At 38.1% G+C, this 24,978-nt stretch overlaps 1 protein-coding gene across 1 annotated transcript in view; it reads left to right on the top strand.

Annotated features, from left to right (window-relative positions):
• Positions 1-11,874: 11,874 nt before the first annotated feature.
• The window catches only part of CCDC150 (coiled-coil domain containing 150), a 76,494-nt gene continuing 63,390 nt past the window's right edge, over positions 11,875-24,978 (top strand). The window contains 5 exon segments of the mRNA XM_032416962.1: positions 11,875-11,959; positions 18,509-18,672; positions 19,978-20,198; positions 20,319-20,497; positions 23,569-23,637. Of these exon segments, the coding sequence (XP_032272853.1) occupies positions 11,948-11,959; positions 18,509-18,672; positions 19,978-20,198; positions 20,319-20,497; positions 23,569-23,637 (645 nt within the window). The 5' untranslated portion in view covers positions 11,875-11,947.

Below are 24,978 nucleotides of genomic sequence, written 5' to 3'. Positions count from 1 at the left end.
TCCAAACTGTTTTCCACAGTGGCTTCATCATTTGCATTCCCACCAACAGTACAGGAGGGTTCCCCTTTCTCCACATCCTTGCCAACACCTGTTGTTTCTCATGTTGTTGATTTTAGCCATTCTGACAGGTGTGAGGTGATATCTCATTGTAGTTTTGATTTGTATTTCCCTGATGATCAGTGATGTTGAGCATCCTTTCATGTGTCTGTTGGCCATCTGTATGTCTTCTTTGGAAAAATGTGTTGTCATGTCTTCTGCTGATTTTTTAATTGGATTATTCATTTTTTGGGTGTTGAGTTTTATAAGTTCTTTACATATTTTGGATATTAACCCTTTATCATATACGTCATTTGCAAATATCTTCTCCCATTCTGTAGGTTGCCTTTTAGTTTTGTTGATTGTTTCTTTTGCTGTGCAGAAGCTTTTTATTTTTATGAAGTCCCAGTAGTTTATTTTTGCTTTTATTTCCCTTGCCTCAGGAGATATATCTAGTAAGAAGTTGTTACGGCCTGTGTTCTCCTCTAAGATTTTGGTGGTTTCAAGTCTCACATTTAGGTCTTTAATCCATTTTGAGTTTGTTCTTGTGTATGCTGTAAGAAAGTGATCCAGTTTCATTCTTCTGCATGTTGCTGTCCTGTTTTCCCAACACCATTTGTTGAAGAGACTGTCTTTTTTTTTTTTTAAGATTTTATTTATTTATTTGACAGAGAGAGACACAGCGAGAGAGGGAACACAAGCAGGGGGAGTGGGCAAGGGAGAAGCAGGCTTCCCGTTGAGCAGGGAGCCCGATGCAGGACTCGATCCCAGGACGGTCCTGGGATCATGACCTGAGCCAAAGGCAGATGCTTAACGACTGAGCCATCCAGGCTCCCCAAAAAGACTGTCTTTTCTCACTGGATATTCTTTCCTGCTTCGTCAAAGATTAGTTGACCATAGAGTGTGGGTTCATTTCTGGGTTTTCTATTCTGTTCTATTGATCTATGTGTCTATTTTTGTGCCAGTACCATATTGTTTTGATCACTACAGCTTTGTAATGGAACTTGAAGTCCAGAATTGTGATGCCTCTAGCTTTGCTTCTCTTTTTCAAGTTGCTTTGGCTCTTCAGGGTCTTTTGTGGTTCCATGCAAAATTTAGGATTGTTTGTTCTAGCTCTGTGAAAAATACTAGTGGTATTTTGATAGGGATTGCATTAAATGTGTAGATTGCTTTGCGTAGTAAAGACATTTTAACAATGTTTGTTCTTCCAATCCATGAGCATGGAATGTTTTTCCATTTCCTTGTGTCATCTTCAATTTCTTTCATAAGTGTTTTATAGTTTTCAGAGTATGGGTCTTTCACTTCTTCGGTTAGGTGTATTCCTAAGTATCTTATTGTTTTTGGTGCAATTAGAAATGCGATTGATTCCTTAATTTCACTTTCTGCTGCTTCATTATTAGTGTATAGAAATGCAACACATTCCTGTATGTTGATTTTGTATCCTGTGACTTTACTGAATTCATTTATCAGTTCTAGCAGTTTTTGGGTGGAGTCTCTTGGGCTTTCTATATAAAGTACCATGTAATTACAAATAGTGAAAGTTTGACTTCTTCCTTGCTGATTTGGATGCCTTTATTTCTTTTTGTTGTCTGATGGCTGAGGCCAGTTCTTCCAGTACTACACTAAATAACAGTGGTGAGAGTGGACATCCCTGTCTTATCCCTGACTATAGAGGAAAAGCTCAGTTTTTCCTGATTGAGGATGATATTAGCTGTGAGTTTTTCATCTATGGCCTTTATTATGTTGGGATATGTTCCCTCTAAATCTACTTTGTTAAGGGTTTTTATCATGAATAGGTGTTGATGCTTTTGCTGCATTTATTGAAATAATCATATGGTTCTTATCCTTTCTTTTATTAAGATGGTATATCACTGATTGATTTACAAATATCAAATCACCCTTGCAATCCAAGAGTAAATCCCATTTGATCATACTGAATGATTTTTTAATGTACTGTTGGATTCGGTTTGCTAGTATTTTGTTGAGAATTTTTGCATCCATGTTCATCAGGGTTATTGTCCTGTAGTTCTCTTTTTTAGTGAAGTCTATCTGTTTTTGGTATCAGGGCAATACTGGTCTCATAGAATGAATTTGGAAGTTTTCCTTCCTTTTCCATTTTTGGAACAGTTTGAGAAGAATATGTATTAACTCTCCTTTGAATATTTGGTAGAATTCTCCTGTGAAGCCATCTGGCCCTGGATTTTTATTTGTTAGAAGTTTTTTGATTATTGATTTTCTTTGCTGGCTATCGATCTGTTCAAGTTTTCTATTTCTTCCTGTTTCAGTTTTGATAGTTTATATGTTTGCTGGATTTTTTTCCATTTCTTCCAGGCTGTCCAATTTGTTGGCATACAGTTTTTCATAATATTCTCATGTAATTGTTTGTATTTCTGTGGTGCTGGTGTGTTATTTGTGATTCTCTCATTTGTGATTTTATTTATTTGGGTCCTCTCTCTTTTCTTTTTGATAAGTCTGGCTAGAGGTTTATCAATTTTAATTATCAATTAATTGAAAAAATAATTAAAATAAGATAAATTAATTCAATAAACGGAGAGATGTATCATGTTCATGGATTGATAGACTCAATACTAATGTTAAATTCTCACCATTTTGATATATAGTTTTGGCATATTCCCAATCAACGCCTTGGGAGAATTTTGTGTGGGTATCAACAAGCTGATTTAATTTCTAAGGAAAGGCAAAGGAACTAGAATAGCCAAAAATTTTTGAAAAAGAAGAACAAAGTTGGAGGACTACACCTCCTGATTTCAAGAATTACTATAAACTACACTAACTGAAGACAGTGTAGCACTGATGGAGAGAGAGAGATACAAAGATCAATGAAACAAAGTTGAGAGCCTGGAAACAGACTTGTGATTTTTAGATAGATTAATTGATTTTTGACAAAGATGCAAAGGCAATTCAGTGGAGGAATGATGCATAATTTATTCCAACAATAGTGTGAGAATAATTAAATGTCCATAAGAAAAAACAAAAACAAAACCCCCACAACCTATACCTCATACCTTATTTTTAAAAATCTACTTTAAATGGATCATAGACCTAAAGATAAAACAGGAAATGATACAACTTTTAGGAGAAAATGTAAGAAAAAAATCTGCATGGCCTAGGATTAGGGTAGGAGTTTTTAGGTATGATCTCCAAAGCACTGTTCATAAAAGAAAAAACTGATAAGTTGTACAAAATTAAAAACTTCTGCTCTGCAAAAAACAGTGCTCAGAGAATGAAAGACAAGCCACAGATAGGGAGAAAACGTGGTCAAAAAATATTTTGATAAAGGACTTGTGTCTCAAAACATTTATTTGAGAAATAAACCACAATTTATTTAAGAAAAGAAACCACTTGATTTTAAAAGTGGGCAAAAGATATATATGTGTGAAAATATGTTCAACATCATTAGTCATCAAGGAAATGGAAATTAAACTGCAGCAAGATACCACTACACACTTACTAAAATGACTTTAAAAATACTAACAAGTGTGGACAAGGATGAGGAGCAATACATTGTTGATGGATATGCAAAGTGATAGAACCACTTGGGAAAGCAATTCAGCAGTCTCTTACAAATTTACCTAATATATAATGCGGCAATCCCACTCACAGGTGTTTATCCAAGAGAAATGAAAAAATTATTTTCACACAAAAACCTCTATGTAAATATGGATAGCAGCTTTATTAATGATCACCAAAAACTGGAAACGACCCAAATGTCCTTCAACCAGGGAATGAATAAGCAAACTGTGATGTATCCATAGAGTGGAATGTTAGTCAGCTACGAAGGTGAGTCATTATTATTTTTTAAACAACTACAAAAACCCACTTATTTCTCACCGTTCTGGAGGCTGGGAAATCCAAGATCAAGATGCTAGCAGATTCAGTGTCTGGTGAGGACCCTCTGCCTAGTTTTCTGTTGGCTGCCCTGCTGTATCCTCATATGGAAGGGAGGGTGGGGGAGATCTTGTGTCTCTTTCTCTTTTTCTAAAAGCATTAATCCCACTCTAAAGGCCCCACCCTCAGGATTTAGTCTAACACTAATCACCTCTCAACAGTCCCACCTCAAAACACCATTATGTTGGGGATTAGGGCATCAATATATGAAATCTTGGGGGAGATACTCAGTCCATAGAACATTCTTTCTGCTACATTATGTTTTCTTAAGGTTTGTCAGTGAGAGAATGAGGGAGATATTGGTAGCCTGTTAGGGAAGCAGTGTCAAGTCAATGTGTTTTTTAGGATGGTAGAGACTTTGAGTCTAGTTTTAGGCCTATAAGAAGGAGCCAAGTGGAGGGTGAAGGTGGGTAAGTGATGGAGTAAGGTCCCTGAGGAGGCAGTGGGAATTAGAGTATGCCTGTGTCTCTACAGGACTAAGAAATTCTGGGACGCTTGGGTGGCTTAGTTGGTTAAGCATCTGCCTTCGGCTCAGGTCATGATCCCAGAGTCCTGGGATCGAGACCCTCATCGGGCTCCCTGATCAGCGGGGAGCCTGCTTCTCCCCCTCCCACTCCCCCTGCTTGTGCTCTCTCTCTCGCTCTCTCTCTCTGCAAAAAAAAAAAAAAAAGTTAGGAATAAGCAATTCTATGTACTAGTAATTATTGATTCAATTTGCTCTTTCCTGGGGCCTTCTTGTGACATCATTATCAATCTTTCAGTAACCTTATTAATTTAAAGAAGTTGGATGCTTTAGGTAATCTCCAAGACCATGTTCTATCTTTATAGCTTTTTCTATAAAGTCTACCATCCCAGAACTGAAAAGAATTTTCTGTTAAAAAATGAATTATTGATTCATGTAACAACATGGATGAATCTTAAATGCATCTGGTCACTGAAAGAATTTAGACCCAAAGCACTATGACTCCATTAGTATGACATTTTAGAACAGCAAAATTATAGGTATGGAAAACAAATCAGTGGTTTCCAGTGGCCAGGAGGTGAGGGGTGGGGTTGACTGTAAAGGGGAAGTGTGATGGCATTTTGAGAGTGAAGAAACTTGTGTAAACAACTATGGTGGGAGAATAAGTCTCTAATAATTTGTCAAAAGCCATAGAACTGTACACCACAAAAAGTGAATTTTACTGTATGTAGATTAAATAAAATCAATCAGGATATAGGCAGAACACAAGATGCATACAGACTGGCCCACATGAATCTAACTGTATTACAAATAAATCAAATAGCCATGCTGAAGCAGGTGGAGAACAAACGGAGCTGATGTAAGTCACTTTGGAGAACAGTGTTTTGACTGGATACTGTAAGGCTAAAGCAAAAAGAACAGTGCTAAAGCAATATACTCTAGTTTTTTTGTTTTAAAAGAATTATTTATTTATTTTAAAGAGAAAGTGAGCAATAGGGTGAGAGCGGAGGGCAAGAAGGAGAGGGAGAGAGAGAGAACCCTCAAGCAAAACCCCCCACCCCTGGGGCTCAACCCCAGGACCCCAAGATCATGGCCTGAGCCAAAATCAAGAGTCAGCCACTCAACCAACTGAATCACCCAGGCACCCCCAATATGCTCTAGTTTTAAATTTGTTTCTCTTTGGGTATGGCTTAGCAATTTTAAAAACTATTTTATATGTATACTAGGATTGAACAAATAATAGATATATTGTGGATACTGAGAGTCAGGATTCCTACAGTCATAGAAGTTAAAAGTCATGAAAGACAAAGGTTAAAATAAGCTGTGGTGCTGGATTTGAGTGGCAGTATTGGTAGGAACTCATGTTTTGTTTATGTATATATATGCAAATACATAGAGAAATAGATACAGAAATATAGATATGTATGTATATGCATGGGTTGGTATATAAATGTGTGTTTCCTATCTCTATCTTTTGAGAGGAGCTATCAGCAGTGATTTTAAATATCATTACTTCATAAAACAGAACAGGGCTCCTTGGAGAAATGGTTGAATCTAGGGCTGAGCAGGGAAAATACGAGATGAGCATGGAAATCTTGCAGTGACAGAAAGTAAGGAAGTGCTCAAAAAAATTTTTTTTAAAAAAGAAGAGGGGACATAGCAGCTCCTTCATGATCTCTGAATGGCCAAAGCTAGAACAATTTTATTGCTAGAGCAATAAAATAATGATCATATTGAATTATAATCCAAAGAATAAAACAAATATCCATAAGCCCACACTGATATAAAGAAACAACTGAATAAATCTGAATAAATCAATGCGAGAAAATATACAAATCCTCTCTACAAAAGAATTCCAATTAATAAATGAGGAACATGGAAAGTCACTCTTAGCACACCATAGTAATAACTGCTCTTGGCAAGATAAACCGACTATCTTACTGTCGGTAAGAGTAAGATTTTACTGGAGAAATCTAGTAGACATCACCTAAGCGAGTGATGGACCTTAACTTTAACAGTAATAAGACATATGCGTTGTGTAACCCCAGGCATCAGGCACCGAGAAGTGCACATCACTTCTGTGGTATTCATCTCAAAATGCATAATCTTGTTCTAACCATGAGAAATTATTACGAACCCAAACTGAGGGACATTTACAAAATAACTGCCCAGCAGTCTTCAAAAATCCCAAGGCCATGAAAGACAAAGACTGAGGAAGGAGTCAGGACAAGTAAAAGCAATGTAAAATTCTGAATTATATCTTGGAACAGGAAAGGGACATGACTGGGCAAACTGATGAAATCCAAATGAAATTTGTCATTTAGTTAATTGTATCATACCAGTATTAATTTCTTCGTTTTGATCATTGTATCATGATTATGCAAGATGTTAACATTAGAGGAAGCTGGATAAAGGGTATACAGGAACTCTGTGCTGTTTTTGCAGCTCTCCTGTAAATCTAAAATTATTTCATAATACAAAGTTTGTAAGAATTATCTTAGATAAGATGGAAAATTATATGGCTACCCTACCTGCAGAGGTAATAAAAGGTATTATTTTATTGGTTTCTTGGATATCCTTTCAGTGATTATTCATACAAATACAAAATTCTTATCTCTCCTATTTCCACACACCTTGCTTTTTTCATTTAAAATATATCCTAGAAACTTTCCATATACATACACAGACTTGCCTCATTTTCTTTTCATATTTTGTATTATGAAAAAATTTTAAGACATACAGAAAATTGGTATGGCTTGGCATAAACACCCACATGCTACCACCTATATTTCCTCATTTTCTTTTATAAATGTATGGTATTCCATTGTGTGGAGTTAATGTACATGTATTTTTTTAAGTGGGTTCCATGTCCAGCATGGAGCCCAATGGGGGGCTCTGAGATCAAGAGTCAGACCGCTTAACCAACTGAGACACCCAGGCACACCAACTCACATGTATTTCTCATCTCATACTTAAATGCTGAAATTTCTGTCTTGACCCACTGTTGTCAAAATGGAGTGGAGAATTGGTAGGAGATGGAATCAAATTGAAGAGCAGGACTTTGAAACCAAATAGAGCTTAGTCCAGATAACCATTCTGTCGCTTACTGGCTGCATAGCCCCAGTCAAGTTACTTAACTTCCCAAATCTTAGCTGCCTCATATGGGAGGATCATGTGAGATGGTATATATAAAGCACCAATTCAACAGATGATACACATTGTTATTGCTATTATTCAATCAGAAAAGTTCATAAATATCAGGCAGTTGATCTATGTGAGCCAATTTAAAGAACACTCATGTTTCGGGGCGCCTGGGTGGCTCAGTTGGTTAAGCGACTGCCTTCGGCTCAGGTCATGATCCTGGAGTCCCGGGATCGAGTCCCGCATCGGGCTCCCTGCTCAGCGGGGAGTCTGCTTCTCCCTCTGACCCTCCTCCATCTCAAGTTCTCTCTCTCATTCTCTCTCTCAAATAAATAAATAAATAATATCTTTAAAAAAAAAAGAACACTCATGTTTCTTATTTTTTTAATATTCTTTTTTTTAAGTTTTAAAACTTTTATTAAGATATAATGTATTATTTGTTTCAGGGGTACAGGTCTGTGATTCATCAGTCTTTTTTTTTAAATTTTTTAAAAATATTTTATTTTTTTATTTGACAGAGACACAGTGAGAGAGGGAACACAAGCAGGAGGAATGGGAGAGGGAGAAGTAGGCTTCCGGCTGAGCAGGGAGCCCGATGCGGGGCTTGATCCCAGGACCCTGGGATCATGACCTGAGCGGAAGGCAGACACTTAACGACTGAGCCACCCAGGTGCCCCTGTGATTCATCAATTGTACACACTTCACAGCGCTCACCATTGTACATACCCTCCCCAGTGTCCATCACCCAGCCACTCCATCCCTCCCACCCCACTCCACTCCACTCCAGCAACCCTCAGTTTGTTTCCTGAGATTAAGAGTCTCTTATGGTTTGTCTCGCTCTCTGGTTTCATCTTGTTTCATTTTTCCCTCCCTTCCCCTATGATCCTCTGTCTTGTTTCTCAAATTCCTCATATCAGTGAGATCATATGATACTTGTCTTTCTCTGATTGACTTATTTCACTTAGCATAATACCCTCTAGAAGAACACTCATGTTTCTTCCTCTTGCTGATTATGTATCAACCTATCAAGACAAAAAGAGTAATCTTAGGAAACATCAAATAGAGCTGCAGCAGTATCACCATGACCTTGATTGTTCTTAAATTCGGTCAATAGAACAATGTGAAAATCTACTTGGCCACAAAATTTAGTTGGTAAAACTCTAAGTGACAGAGACCTTATAAGAAGTGTTGTTATTCTCAGCTGATTCAAATAACAGATTTATCTTCCCAGCCCTGGGCCAAAGCACCAGTTCATTAAAAAGTCTGAGACTCCTCCAAATTTTAATCTCTATACTGAGAGCCAATACTTTACCAAAAGGTCTGGACTGCCTACAAAAGTTGTTGGACCAGTTAGTAAACTTGCCATTTTTATTTCTCCATTGTACCAACAAGATAAGAAAACTTTGAGTTTTTGTGTTTGTATTTCTCTATCCACAGAACACATTTCCAACCCCAAGGGAAAGTGGTTGCAGGTAACTTTGCTATCACTTTTGTAATTGCAATGGCAAATCATTGCCAGGTCTGGAAGAAAGCAGATGCCTTTTTAATTTTTTTGGCCTACAAATAGAATATGTATATAAATAGTCAAGAGAGTGAGAAATAGCCTCTGTCAGTAGAAGATTTCAAAATTTATTTATTCATTAATTCACTCACTTAACAAGAAGGACTTAACCAAGCCTCTATTGTGTACCAGGCACTGTGCTTGGTGTTGAAAATAATAAGCTCAAAATAAGAACAAAACTCTTGTCTTCAAGTTACTTACAGCCTAATTAAGGGGCGATAAGACACACTGACAATTATAATGCAGTGCAGTAAGTACTTTGGGACGTAATAGAATGGCATCACTGAAGAGGTTAAATTTCCATTGGGTTCACCAGACAGACAAGAGAAAGGGCATGCCTGGCAGAGGATGCAGAGCCTGCAGGCACAGACATGCTGGTAGGCTTGAATTCACAGTTCCTTTGGGCTACTAGGTGCAGACTGGCTGGTAGATTAAGCCGAAATCATAAGCAGTTTCGGTTTCATCCTGTTCAGTGGAAAACTACTAGTTCAAAGGGAGAACTATTCTTTTTTTTTACATTTCCCAACTTGATTTTATTTATTTTTTTTGTTTTTTTTAATTTTTTTATTATTTTATTTTATTATGTTATGTTAATCCCCATACATTACATCATTAGTTTTTGATGTAGTGTTCCATGATTCATTGTTTGCATATAACACCCAGTGCTCCATTCAGTATGTGCCCTCTTTAATACCCATCACCAGGCTAACCCATCCCCCCACCCCCCTCAAGGGGAGAACTATTAAATGTTTTTAAGCAAGGGACTGAAATGATTGGATTTACAGTTGACTTGAACAACATGGGTTTGAATTGCGTGGGTCCACTTATATGTGGATTTTTTTTTAAATAAATACAATACTGTAAATGTATTTTCTCTTCCTTATGATTTTCTTAATATTTTTTCTCTAGCATACCTTATTGTAAAAAGAGAAAATATGTGTTAATCAACTCTACATTATCAGTGAGGCTTCAACAGTAGAGTATCAAGGTTTCTGGGGTGTCAAAAGTTATACATGAATTTTTGAATGCAGGGGTGTCACCGCCTTTAGCCACCGTGTTGTTGAAGGGTCATCTGTACTTTTTAAGATCATTTTAGTAGCTGTATGAAGGTTGCATTGGGAAGGGTGATCAGAAAACCAATTAGAAGCCTACTGTGGTATTGTAGTGAGAGAGGAGATGGTTTTCATGGAATCTTGAGATTTCCATGACTAAAAAGACTTTATCAATGGGTCAAGGAGTATAAAAACCATTTACCAATCGAAAATTAAGAGTGAAATCAGAAAAAAAAATCAGTATGTCTACGCACTTAAAAAATAAAAACACCTTTTATGTAATGAATTCTCAGGTATCCGGGACTGATTCTCCAGCAGATGAATTAGTTTATTGAAGAATTCAGATTCTTTTTTCTAACTTTGTAATTGCTTGATTTAAGTTCTTATATGGTTTGCCAGATGGTCGAAAGAGAAAAGGAAATGAAAAACAGTAAATTTCGTCAATTTGGCTCCCTGACTGCTGCTTAAAATGGAGATTCAGGAAGGTGAAATGCTCATTACAGTGAAGTGTATGGGTATTTGTGGAGTGCATACACATACCCCTCATCTCCACAGATAAATCAGAGATCATTGAAAGAGAAAGTGTACATACTGAGAGAATAATTGGCTCTTCGTGTTGACGCTCTAAAGTACTCTCCCACTTTTCCTATTAAAAGCTTTATTTGGTCCCTTCACCTGAATAATGTAGGCAGCACTCATTTCTCTTTCACCAGATGGGCTTACAGTTTAATGAATACATCTTACAGCGGTGGTTTGATAGACACTCCATCTCGTGTGGAGGATTGGCTAGCAGAAGAATCAGAACAGCCAGATCATTTCAGTCAGTCACTTGCTTAGCAAATGAGGACTCATCTGGAATCTGACTCCATTCATCTGAGGGCTAAAGTTATTCTCAGCTGTGCCCCCGAGGAAAGGAGAGAAACGCATTAATTGCCCTGATGGTGGTTAACAGGTGTTCTCTTCAGCTACCTAAATGTAAAGCCGTTTTGTCTTTTCACTGTAGAAGGCTTCTCATCCTTAAGTGTGAATTCCCACTCTTAGAGCAAAACAACTCTGAAACGACTGCACTATTATTTTCAATGCTTTCTTGTTTCTTAGCTATTTACAGTCATATTTAGAAATACCTATTCACTTCCCTGTCGAGAAGGCAAGAAATATATTATGCTGATGAGACAAAAGACAAGAGAGCAGAAAACATGTGTTTTACTCTCCGCCTGGCCATCATGGACGAGGATGAAGAGGCTCTTGGCTTTTCCTTCAAAGAAAAGAATGTTTGAACTTTGTATTTTTACCATTTCTTATGCTCATTAATGAAATCTGTTATTTTCCTATCGTTCAGAAGTTACCCGATACTTTAGTCCTCCTAAACCTAAAAACATTTTTTAATCATGGACTCTCTCCCGTTGTGGGGTATGTTTGCCAAATTATCCAAACGCCGCACGTTCACCCAGGTGAGACCTGTAACTGCAAAGCCGACAGGACAATCCGGGAGGCGAGCGGGAGGAAACTACATATCCCGCCATGCCTCGCTCATGAGCACAATGGAGCCCTGTCGTCATCCGGGTCACGGGGCTGCGCGTTCCGTGCGCGCCGCCGGATTCCGGCCTGGGTGCCGCCCCGGGCGGAGGGCCCTCCTGGGCCGGGAAAACTGCAATTCCCGGCATGCGCTGCCACGGATGCGCCTGCGTACAGGAGCTACCGCGCCGGAGCGGGTTGGTTTAAAGCGCTGTGTTAGTTCCATGGAAACCGGCCTGCCTGCTGAGGGATAGAGCTACCAGCGGACAGATGGAGTGTGAGGTAAGGCTACCGGCCGTGGACGGGGTGCCGGTCCTGCGGGGGGAGTTGGCGACTCAGCCAAGACCACCATGATCTCTTCCTGCCGCCCTCTCATTCTCTTGGCAGTGTTTAGTCTCCGCCCTCCCGACCCCAGGATCCTAATTTATGGCGCTTCTGCGCTGGATGCAGGTGAAAACCGTTTAGGAGCTAAGTTTGCGTTGGACTGGCTGCAGCTGAGGGACGGAGGATAGCCACCAGGGAGGGCCTTCAGATAAGCCCCAATACCACCTTTTCTTTATATGTTAGGTTGGAGGTTACAGGTTCTTAGGAAAGCCATTTCGACGTGTTTTTGTTTTTGTTTTTTTGATTTTTGTCACCTGTTCTATTCCCCGATCTGCTTTTTAGAATGCATTCGTTCCTTGAAGTTTTCCCAGTACCTGACACTTGTGCTAGAACAGAATAGATGTTCGTTAAATTTTTGTTGAGTTTTCCGTTTGTTTGCCAGCCACAGCGCCCCATTCACTGTGCTAGGCTCTGAAGATAGGGAGAGATCAATCTGACCGTACTTCGGAGAACTCAGTCTAGCTCGAACACCCACACACTCCTCATGTACTCGACTTGTTAATAGTGGAGCACCTAGGGACACTCAGTTCCCTGAATCCTTTCTGTTCTCCGTTAGACAGTCTTGTGGCTTTACAAGTGGCATGTGCGTTGACAACTCCAAAATTTATATCGCCAGCCCACACTTCTTCCCTGAACTCCGAATTAACAAGTTCAGTCTTGTTTTGGCCATCTTTTCTGTTTTAAATTTAACATTTCCAAAACAACTCAATCTTTCAGCTAAAACCAGTTCTGACAGGCTTCCGTTGTCTCAATTAATGGCAACACCATCCTTCCAATTATATCCTTGCTCTCATATTTCATATCTATTCCATCAGCAAAACCAATCTTTAAAACGTATCTGGAGTCTGACCACTTCTTACTATTCTCTTGATATCACCCCGGTCCTAGCCAGTGGCACCTCCTGCCTGGGTTATTGTAGCAGCTTCCCAACTGGTCTTTCTACCTCTGTGGTTGTCCTACCCTCCTGGGAGGGTACCCAGAGTGATCCAGTTAAAAGGTAAGTTACATCACAGCACTCCCCCACTCTACACAGTCCAATGGTTCTGAGAGTCACTGAGAGTAAAAGCCAAAACTTTAAGACCTAATGTGATCTGGTCCCTTTATTACCTTCTGACCTCACCTTCTATAGTTCTCTCCTTCACTTACTCCTCTCCAGCCAGACTGACCTCCTTACTGTTTGTAAGGATCTTTGTACTCACTGATCTTTGTACTCACTGTTTACTCTTTCTGGACTTTTCAGTCACCTGACTTTTACTAGTATATTACTTAAGACATTGGTCTTATTCATGCCATCCTTTCAATGAGGTAACCTACTTAGGAGCTCCATAGAAATACTCTCCCTAAATACAGAAACAGAATTGTATTAATTTGATAATGATACGTTTATGAAAGTAGCTATGAGTGCACTTTTTTAAAACTAAAAGTTTATATCTTAGTATTTTTATTATTGTTACGATCAAGCATCAGGCCTTGGGTTCAAGACTACATTCAATGATATTTGCATCTTTTCAAAAACTGCAAAGCACACATAAGTCAAGCCATAGTCTCTTTGCTGCAATATTAGCAATTAGAGCTAGATTCTTTTCTTGTAAGATTGTACTTCTTAGACTCCAAGCTTTTGAGCTCTGCCTTCTGAGGATCTGCCAAGTGGCCAGAGGACTGTGTGTGGGGCCTGCCAGCTGAGGGAGGACAGGCAAGGGTATACTGCAGTGAAAGTGAGAATCTTTCCTGACTCAGCAGATTTACTGGATCCCAGGTAGTTACCTCACTCTTCCTTTAACAGGCTCCCAGGTATTCCGGGCCTCTCCCTGGTGGATATTAAGGCTGTCTTACTCTTGCTATTCATCTACCATTGATTGCTTCCTCGAGCTCTCCTGACCTTGACATGTTTTCTTTTTTTTTCCCTATTGCAGGGGAGGTTTGTGGAGGAATGGTTTTCAGTTAATCCTGGGACCTGTTTTTAATCTCCAAAGAGTAGATTGGCTTGTTTAGTGGTTTTTTGTTTTTTTTTTTGGCTTGTTTAGTTTTCCAGTCAACTTCTTGGATGACTTGCACATGTTCATCAGTGATTCACTAAGAGGATATTTCAAGAACACCGCCATGTTCACTTAGAAGCTTTATCCCCTGCCCAACATCAGTCTGTCCCGAGCATCTCACTCTTCCCTTTCTTAGGGTGAATTTTTCCAGAAACCTGAATGGCTCCAGGGTAGATCAGGTTCAGGTGGGCATGAGTGATGAGGGGAATCAAATTCTTACTCAAACATATATAAACTTTCTCTTAAAAAAAAAAATTAATTTGGTTTTAAATTTTGTTTTTATGGCCAAAAGTGCACACAATACTGTAAAGTAAGTGTGAGCATTTTATACATATCATAGGTACTTTAGGGAAATATCAGCAAAACTGTGACGTTTCAACAATACATGAAAAAATTTTATTTTATTTTATTTATTTTTTAAGATTTTATTTATTATTTGACAGAGAGAGACACAGCGAGAGAGGGAACACAAACAGGGGGAGTGGGAGAGGGAGAAGTAGGCTTCCCGCTGAGCAGGGAGCCCTGATGCGGGCCTGGATTCCAGGACCCTGGGATCTCGACCTGAGCCGAAGGCAGACGCTTAACGACTGAGCCACCCAGGCACCCCTACATGAAAAAATTTTAGATGGGAATCTGTATCCCATTCAAAATATGTGGTAAACTTGTATTCCATTTTCTGTATTTTTTCCCTAAAATGGACTAATATTTGTATTAGTATTTTATGCTTGGCTTTTGATATAAATTAATAGAGGCCATCCTTTATATTATAACCAGCTGCCTCAGCCTAACAAGTTACCAGGGAAATTGTCCTCCCTCACATCTCCGGTAGTACTTGTCCTTTCTTTTACCACCCCTTCTACTTGTTTCTCCACCAACTATTGCCTGGGGCTACTGTGTTTCAGGAATGTTTTTGCTGCAAGCAACAGAAAAATATGACTAACACAAAAGGCAAAAGCTTATTTTTCTCAAATAAGCAGAGGATGGATGTTGCTAGTTTTGGGCAAAAAAAAAACAAAAAACAACCAAACCTCAGGTTAATCTGAACTTCTCTGGCCTTTTCCTTGTATTTCTCAGATGCTGGTGATCCCTAGCTCTCTGTGTCTAAAAGTGAGGCACTGCATGGCTGACTAAAAGAGAGCTCTCAGAGCTCTGGGCCTCATACAGGGAAGTGAAGGACCGGCACCATCATTTCAGTTTTTTCTATCAGAAAAACAAAAGCCTTCTCAGAAGCGCCTTGCAAACTTTTTGCCTAAAGTCTCATTGGCCAGAATGTGTCACATGGCTGTGCCAGCTGCAAGGGAGGCTGGGGACATGAACTCTTCAGCTGCTTTTATAGAGAGAACAAAGGAGTCAGCTCTCTCTACCCCAAACCTTATTAAACACTTTACATTTTCTCCCCACTTCAAGCCTGGTTTATTTCTAGGTGGGCAGTAACAAGACAGCAGGTGATAGAAAATGGAATGGAGGGTAAATCCATGTGGTGTTTCTCTGTGGTTACCCTTCCATTTTCTCCCCTCCCACACTCCCCCAACCCTAACCCTGGTTTCATGGAGGCTCTTCCTTCTATTACCTGAGGAACACTATCCTGGTACATGTGGTAACATGAGCAGGAGTCTCCAAATCTGGCTTTTTTTCAGAAACATGGATGAAACTTACTTCAACTCTTTGTAGATCCAAAGACTTTGTTACTGTCTATACCGTTGTCTTTCTCTTCAGGAAATTTTGAAAGCATGGACGGAAATTAATAATAGAGAGCTTCTTTGCCCCCATGTCCTTAAGCTGATCATTAACAGAAAATCTTTTAACAAATTCAGATTACATGTGTCAGAAATGCTTTCTGTTTCATAGAAGAGAATAAAAGAGAGAAATCCTGGTCAGAAGCACTAAAATAAGAGTAAAAAGAAAATTTGTACCCTTTGACCTACATCATTCCATTTCCCCTTCCCTCCACCTCATTCTATTCTCTGTTTCTATGAAATCAACCTTTTTTTTTAATTCCACATATAAATGATATCAAACAATATTTTTCTGCTCTGTCTGGTTCATCTCACATAGCATAATGCCCTCTAGATTCATCAATGTCAGTGGCAGGATTTTCTTTTTATGGCTGAATAATATAATATTTTATTATATATATTATATATATAATATATATATATAAAAATCACTTCTTCTTTGTCCATTCATCTGGTGAATGACATTTAGGTTGTTTCTCTATATTGGCTATGGTGAATAATGCTGCACTGAACATGAGTGAGCAGGTACTTCTTTAAAATCCTGTCTTTGATTCCTTTGTATATATACAAAGGAGTGGGATTGCTCGATCATATGATAGTTATATTTTTAATTTTTTGAAGAACTTCCATACTGTTTTCCATAAATGGCTGTACCATTTTATATTCCCACTAACAGTGTATGAGGGTTCACTTATCTCCACATCTTCACCAACATTTGCTATCTTCTTGATAATAGCTATCCTAACAGGTGTGAGCTATCCTAACAGGTGTAACCATATTTCATTGTGGTTTTGATTTGCATTTCCCTGGTGATTAGTGATTTGAGCACCTTTTAATTTATCTATTGGCCATCTCTTTGTTGTCTTTGGAGAAAATGTCTGTTAAGATCCTCTGCTCATTTTTTTAAATTAGTTTCTTTGCATTTTTGCTATTGAGTTATATGAGTTCTTTATATATTTTGGACATTAACTGCTTATCAAATCTGTGGTATGCAATTATTTACTATGATTCTGTAGGTTACCTTTTCAAATAAGTTCTGAGGATCTAATGTACAGCATGGTAACATAGTAATACGTTGTATAGTTGAAAGTTGTGAGAGTAGATCACACACACAACACACACAAAGTTAACTATGTTATCTATGTGGGGTGATGAATGTGTTAATTATCTTGATCTTGGTAACCATTCTACACTGTATATGTATATCAAATAATCACATTGTACACTTTAAATAAAATTATATTCAATTATTCCTCAGTAAAGTTAAAAAAAAAAAAAAAGACTAGACCATTCTCTGGGACCTGTTGTGGGGAGATAAAAGGTGATTGGAGAGCTATTTCAAGATGAAGAAATGTTCGGGGCACCTGGGTGGCTTAGTCGTTAAGCATCTGCCTTCGGCTCAGATCATGGTCCCAGGGTCCTGGGATCGAGCCCCGCATCAGGCTCCCTGCTCGGCGGGAAGCCTGCTTCTCCCTCTCCCACTCCCCCTGCTTGTGTTCCCTCTCTCGCTGTGTCTCTCTCTGTCAAATAAATCAATCAATCTTTTTTTTTAAAAAAAAAGGTGAGGCAATGTTCTTGATATTGGCAAGAAACTCAGTCTTTTCACTGCCCCCATCATGCTGCTACCCCCTTAAATCCTGCCACCAGTTTTCCCACTTCTTTAATTCCTGCCTTGAGTGATGGAGACTATCAATTACTTGGACCTGAGGTAGTCACCAGTTGCACTGCCTGGGAGGTGAGGGGAAGAGAGATCTCTGATTACACAACAAGAGGGGGAGAAAAGATGTGTTCCTAATATCCAAAGTGGGATCTTTGTGAACGTTTCCATGGGAGCACTGTTGCTAGTAATGGTTAAGGTTTACAGTCGGTTGGTATAGAAATGTCTATACAAAAGGTTGGAGTTGCAGGAAAATGTCCTTAAAGTTTCTTTCCCCAATGACCTTGTCATTGAACTTTGGGCCCATGATTCATCTATATGTTGGGACTGCTTCTTCTATGCTAATTCTGCCTAATTCTGTCACTAATATTTCAAAATATTAGGAAAGAAGAGAAGTCTGGAAATTTTATGTCAATAGCTATAGAAGAGTCTTTGCTAGGCTATGAAGTTAAGTTTGCAAATTATTTTTTAAAATCACTGCTTCAATGTAGTTGGTAAATTTATCTTACAACAAGTGCTCAGAAATCTAAGTATAGAATGTTTTTCTGAAAGGTTGGTTAGAATATGTTAAAATGGTGATGGCTAGTAATTCCCTTAGCCAAGTCATAGGTCCTAGTATGTGTCTAATACTACCAGATAGATAGACTAGATTATGATGAAATAACAAACTACTCAACAATCTCAGTGGCTTATAACAACGTAAGTTTATTGCCCGCTCACACTGGATGTCATGGACGGGCCATAGCTCTGCTTCATGTCTTCTTCACTGTGGGATCTTGGCACACTAAGCCGGCCCTATCTGGGTTGTTGCTCATCTCATGGAGGGGAGAAAGAAGGAGATGATGAATGACAAGTTGGCTCTTAAAGTTCCCACCCACATTAAACTGACCAAAGCAAGACACATGGCCATTCCTGACCTCAACAGAACAGGGATGTGTAATTCTCCCACAAGAAGGGACAGTGACTATTTTGAACCATAATAGAACCTACTATACCAATATTGTGACTTTAATCTCAGGTGCATATGGAAACTACAGTGTCCAGACCGGTCCTCTCTCCAACCCACATCAATGCTACAGCTTCTGAAACATTCACGGTACTTCAGGAAAGGATGAGAATAGTTGAGGAACAGACCAGTTCTCTGAGGGATGACCTAATAATGTTGGACTTTGGTGAAAAAAGGTAACAAATGGAAAATGAACTAGATCTTTGTAGGTTGAAGAATTCTTAGGGGTCATAGTACAGATGGTTCGGCAGATGAAATATAGGTATTTATAAAAGAATTGAGAAAAAACAGTTTCCATTTGCACATTAATTAGAAAATATTTGTGAGATAGAGTTGTCATCTTGTAATAGAGCTACTACCACTATTCCCCTGAACAGATACTTATTTCAAATGAGGAGGTGGGTCGGGGAATGGGGTAACAGAATGATAGGCATTAAGGAGAGTCCGTGATATAATGAGCACTGGGTGTTATAGGCAACTGATTAATCCCTGAACTCTACCTCTGAAAATAATAATACACTATATGTTAATTAATTGAATTCAAATAAAATAAAATTTTATTTTAAAATAAAATTTTAAAAATGTGCTAATTAGGTGCACAAACTGTTCATCTTCAAAACTTGATTGAAAACAAATACGGAATTTTTGTATAATTAGAAAAAATTTAGTTCATATTTTTAAAATCAAAAATAGACTTTGATATTAGTTAAGGTGAACATCTAAACTTGATTCATGACATTGATATTGTCTTCATTTTCTTTCCCCAGATTTATTGTAAATTAAAAGAAAGGTTTTAAATCTTTAAAAAAATTTCATAATTTAAAATGAGGTACTCAAAAAAAAAAAAAAAAAAAACAACCCCACCTTTTTTTCCCCTTGGCTAAAGAAGGTATTGCCACTAAAAGTTGGATTATTAATGGCCTGAGGAATCTGGGTACTTAAGCAGCCAATATCAAATTTGCTGGTGTGATTTTCTTTAAGATTACAATATATTTCTTTAGTGTCTCTCATGAAAACCTAAAATTATTATAGTTGGTATTATAGCACCCATAGAATGAATAATTCTTCAGTAGTTAGAGATTAAATTTGTATAGATGCTGAGTATGTTAGAATAAAGTAGGAATGTTTATTATGACCTTGTTTAAAATTTTTCTAAAAATATGTGAATATATTTACTCCATGCTAACTTTAATTTTTTATAATTATAGATTTATCATTTAACATGTTTTATGTACCACATAAAACTTTACAAAAAATTCACATTAAAACAAACAACCGTTATAAAGTCAGTGGTCTTTATCCAACTGACATTAGTCTCATCCTCTTTACCTAATGGTGCTTTCTATATTTAAATTTGGAGAACCAACAGATGCTTAACTAAGGAATCTAATTTTTATTCTTGGTAGAAATGACCTGATGGTTGGGATTACCATAGTACACATTGCATTGCATAATATTGTTAAATTGGGATCTTTGTCCAGAGGCCAACTGGAGACTCCGAAATGTTTAGAAGAGCCTGTGAGCCAGAATATCATTAGTCCCATCCAGAACGAAATGTTTTGTTCAGGAAAACCAGATATCCTATGGAAGAACTGTGAGTTTCTGGTAAATCGAATGTGCCGTCTGGAAAGCCTCATCCAGTCCTTAAAGATGAACATCTTTCGTCTGCAAACTGAAAAGGATTTGAATCCACAGAAAACAGGTACAGAGAGAAGAGAATCATCAGAAATTTGGTCCTGTATGGGTGCTTAATGAGTTTATGATTCTTTTCCTTTCCTGACTCCTTTCAACTGCTCCATGACCCTCCTGTGCTGTTGGGTAGCTTTTCTGAAGGATCGACTGAATGCAATACAGGAGGAGCATTCCAAGGACTTGAAGCTGTTGCATCTTGAAGTGATGAATTTGCGCCAGCAACTAAGAGATGTAAAAGAGGAAGAAGACAAGGCACAAGAAGAAGTGCAAAGGTTGACTGCCACCCTGGAGATTGCCTCAGAGACAAAGGTTTGAATCCAGATTTCTGAAATACAGATTCACTGTTATCTGTTAACTGGAGGAGGCAACAGACCCATAAAATTGACTTTTAAAATTAGGTGATATGATGTGAGGGTTCTTGACATTTCAAAGTTACCTACATTGATAACCTAAACTATTGTGTACTATCAGTAATGTGGTGTTTATAGAGCCCTTACCCTGATATGCATGAGAGTGGGAGTCCAAAGGTATAAGGCAGAGTCTCTGCTCTTCCAAGAGCTTATATGCTAGCTGGGAGAACAAGGAATAGCATGAAAAACTAAATAGAGAAAAAATAAGAAGTGTTAAAGAACAGTGTAACAGTAAGTGAATATTGACGTGTGTTTTGTGTTCAGGTGGGTTTGAGAGGGGGGGTATGCCCTATCTACCTAGAGTAGATTAGGGTAGGCTTCAAGGAAGAGGTAAGACATGAGCTGAATTTTGTAGAAGGCAAAGTAGAGAGGTGAGGACATTTCAAGGAGTATACACAGGCAGGAAAGAATATAGAGTAGGATAATAAACACAATTTTGTTCTCCCTTCAAGGGCCAGGCAGTATAATAGATGGTCAACATGTTATTTTGTTAAATTTTTGAAAAACCTCATGACAGGATGATACTGTCCCCATTTTAGTAATAAGAGCATTGGGCCCCAGAGAGAACTCATTTCTCTAAGATGACCCTTCCCTATTTTCTTCCTGTTACCCAGCTTTGAACTTAGATTTTTCCACTGATAAAGTTAGAGGAAATGCATAAACTAGCCTGAGAGGAGTGAGGATTGGGGGGGGGGCAAATAAATTGGACATTAGTGAAGGATCACATTATAGAGGATTTCAAAATCAAGAATAATCAATAGTTGGGCTTGATACTATGGGGGTGATTATCATTTTTGATAAGGAAGTGACATAACGAAAATAAGAAAACTAATCTGGCAGTGGTGTAGAGTTTTGGGAAACCAATTAGGAGTCCATTGCATGATTTGAGCCACAAGCCTTATTAGGTCTGACTTAGGGTGGCATTTTGAAAAGAAATGTTTTATGAAGAAAGATATGTTAGAATATGATACTGGACAGGAGCTGAGTATAGGAAAGAAGGCAAAGATGACTGAGGTTTTACATCTTGGATTGTGGTGCCATTAATAGTGATATAAAAGAATAAATAGTGAAAGCTGTATTTTTGATCCTCAGCTCCTAAGTACGGATAATATTTGAGGCAAGAAGAGATTGAATACTTAAAAAAAAAAAAAAAGAATATACTCTGTAAGAAAAAGTTCTGTCAATTACCAGGTTCTCTCATTATTGAATTTTACATAAAAAGTGAATGTGTTTGGGGTCCCTTGGTGGCTCAGTCAAGTGTCCGACTCTTGATTTTAGCTCAGGTCATGATCTCATGGGTTGTGAGATTGAGCCCTGCCTGGGGTTCTGTGCTGGGGTGGGGGGGTGGTTTGCTTGAAGATTCTCTCCCTCTGCCCCTCCACCAACTTGCACATGCATTCCCTCTCTCTCTCATCTTTTTTCCTTTTTTTTCTTTTTTTAATACAAATTCAATTAATTAACCTATAGTGTATTATTAGTTTCAGAGGTAGAGTTCAGATTCATCAGTTGTATATAACACCCAGTGCATCCCCCTACCCATCTCCCCTCCAGCAACCCTTAGTTTGTTTCCTATAGCTAAGAGTCTCTTATGGTTTGTCTCCCTCTCTGATTTCATCTTACTTTATTTTTCCCTCCCTTCCCCTACATTCATCTGTTTTGTTTATTAAATTCCGCATATGAGTGAGATCATATGATGATTGTCTTTCTCTGACTTATTTCGCTTAGCATAATACCCTCTAGTTCCACCCTCTTCGTTGCATGTGGCAAGATTTCACTTTTTTGAAGGCTGTGTAATATTACATTGTATGTATATGTGTGTGTGTGTGTGTGTGTGTGTGTATATATATATATATATATAGCACATCTTTTTTTTTTTTTTAAAGATTTTATTTATTTATTTGACAGAGAGACACAGCGAGAGAGAGAACACAGCAGGGGGAGTGGGAGAGGGAGAAGCAGGCTTCCAGCAGAGCAGGGAGCCCAATGCGGGGCTCAATCCCAGGACCCTGGTATCATGACCTGAGCTGAAGGCAGACACTTAATGACTGAGCCACCCAGGCGCCCCTATAGCACATCTTCTTTATCCATTCATCTGTTGATGGACATCTGGGCTCTTTCCATAGTTTGGCTATTGTGGACATTGTTGCTATAAACATTGGGGTGCAGGTGCCCCTTTGGATCTCTACATTTGTATCTTTGGCGTAAATACCTAGTAGTGCTGGGTCGTAGGGTAGCTCTGGTGTTAACATTATGAGGAATCTCCATACTGTTTTCCACAGTGGCTGCACCAGTTTGCATTCCCACCAACAGTGTAAGAGGGTTCCCATCTGGCAAGGTTCTCCACATCCTTGCCAACATTTGTTGTTTCCTGACTTGTTAATTTTAGCCATTCTGACTGGTGTGAGGTGGTATCTCATTATGGTTTTGGAAGGCAGCTATGCTCACCACTATACCACCAACGCAGATTCATTATGGTTTTGATTTGTATTTCCCTGATGCCAGGTGATGTTGATCTTTTCGTGTGTCTGTTGGCCATTTGTTTGTCTTTGGAAAAATGTCTGTTCATGTCTTCTGCCCATTTCTTGACTGGATTATTTGATTTTTGCGTGTTTTGCAAATATCTTCTCCCATTCTGTCGGTTGTCTTTTGGTTTTGTTGACTGTTTTCTTTGCTGTGCAAAAGCTTTTTATCTTGATGAAGTCCCAATAGTTCATTAAAATAAATCTTTTAAAAAAATAAAAATAAAAGGGAAAATAATAGAAGTCATGAATCAAAGTGATAAAATAACTTTCTTTTTAAATATCTCATTGTAATAATTATTTTATACTCACAATAAGAAGTATTTATAACTATATTTGGAATAGCATATATAGGTTGCTAGAAAAAAGTCTAGATTTGAACTGATGTGCCTATAGACAGTTTCTTTCTTCATTTCAGATTATTTAGAACCTTTTCCCCTTGTACTTTTAGAAGAATGCAGCCATTATTGAAGAGGAATTGAAGACCACAAAACGCAAAATGAACCTGAAAATTCAGGAGGTAAGATAAAAAAAAGGTTCTGGAGGGTGGAGGGGGCATTGGAATTGCTGAGGGGAAGTCAAGAAGGTAGAAAGAATGAAAAACTTTGAAGAAAAAATATGTTACTGTGGAGTAGGAAGATTTTAAAAATATGCCACGTGAAATTCAAGTGAAAGTGGCTACCCTTATTTGACATTAAGAGTTCCTTTTGCCTCAGTATGGCCCTACAACCAGAAATAAAGTAAGTGCTTTGTGAGCCAGGAAGGAAATTAGTTACCATGAAATTCATATGCTAGAGCTAAGTGAACACCTTCATCCAAAGACCTTTTAAACTAAAGTTGTGTTTAAAACAAAAAGCTTTTAATAAGCCTGCTCATCTAATTTTACCTTGAAACCTCCATTTCAGCCTAAGTTTTAGTAGATAACAGATTGGGATTTGTGAAGTAGGTGGCTGCTAAAAGTTGCTGGACTAAAAATTGGCAGCTGAAAACAGTGGAAGAGTCAGGAGAATTAGTAATCCCACACACCCTGACCTAAAAACCTCAATATTCCCTGACAGAATAATCATTGATGTTTATCCAAATCAAAAGGATCCAAATTATATTTAAAATACCAAGAAGTAGATATACTTTTAAAGAAAATTCTCATGCAAAATTACTCTTTTAAGTTACGATTTTTAGTGCGTAAGGTGTTAAGTATAGCTATCTGGAAAATTCTCTCATGTACTTATTTGCCAGTAGCTACTGATAAAAGCATGATTTTTCATAGTTAGAATGTATTACATTTCGTGTATTTTTTTTAGTTTTTAGATATTTTAGTAGACTATTTCTTTTTTTTTTAGAGAAGTTTTGCATTTATAGAAAAATTGCACAGAAAACAGTTCTCATAAACCTGCTCTCCCTATCCCTCCAGTTTCCCCTATTATATTACTGTGGTACGTTTGTTAAATTTGACGAACTAGTCTTGTTCATAAATAAATTGATAAATCATTACTAGCTAAAGTCCACAGTTTATATTAAGATTCACCCTTTGTTCATTACATTATCTTACAGAATAGTATCACTGCCCTAAAAATGCTCTGTGCTCCATATACCCATCCCTCCCACCTCCTCTTCCTGAGCCCCTGGCAACCACTGATCTTTTCACTGTCTGTAGTTTTGTTATAGTTGGAATGATTCAGTGTGTGGTTGTTTTGGACTGGCTTCTTTCACTTAGCATATGCATTTAACGTACCTCCAAGCCTTGTCATGGTATGGTAACTCATTTTATTGCTAAACAATATTCCAGTTGTATGGATGTACCACAGTTTGTTTATCCATTCATCTATTGAAGAACATCTTGGTTGCTTCTGAGTTTTGGCAA

This window comes from Phoca vitulina, unplaced genomic scaffold (assembly GCF_004348235.1).
Source record: "Phoca vitulina isolate PV1807 unplaced genomic scaffold, GSC_HSeal_1.0 scaffold1, whole genome shotgun sequence".
Lineage (NCBI taxonomy): Eukaryota > Metazoa > Chordata > Mammalia > Carnivora > Phocidae > Phoca > Phoca vitulina.
This window is presented reverse-complemented; position numbering and strand designations above follow the sequence as displayed.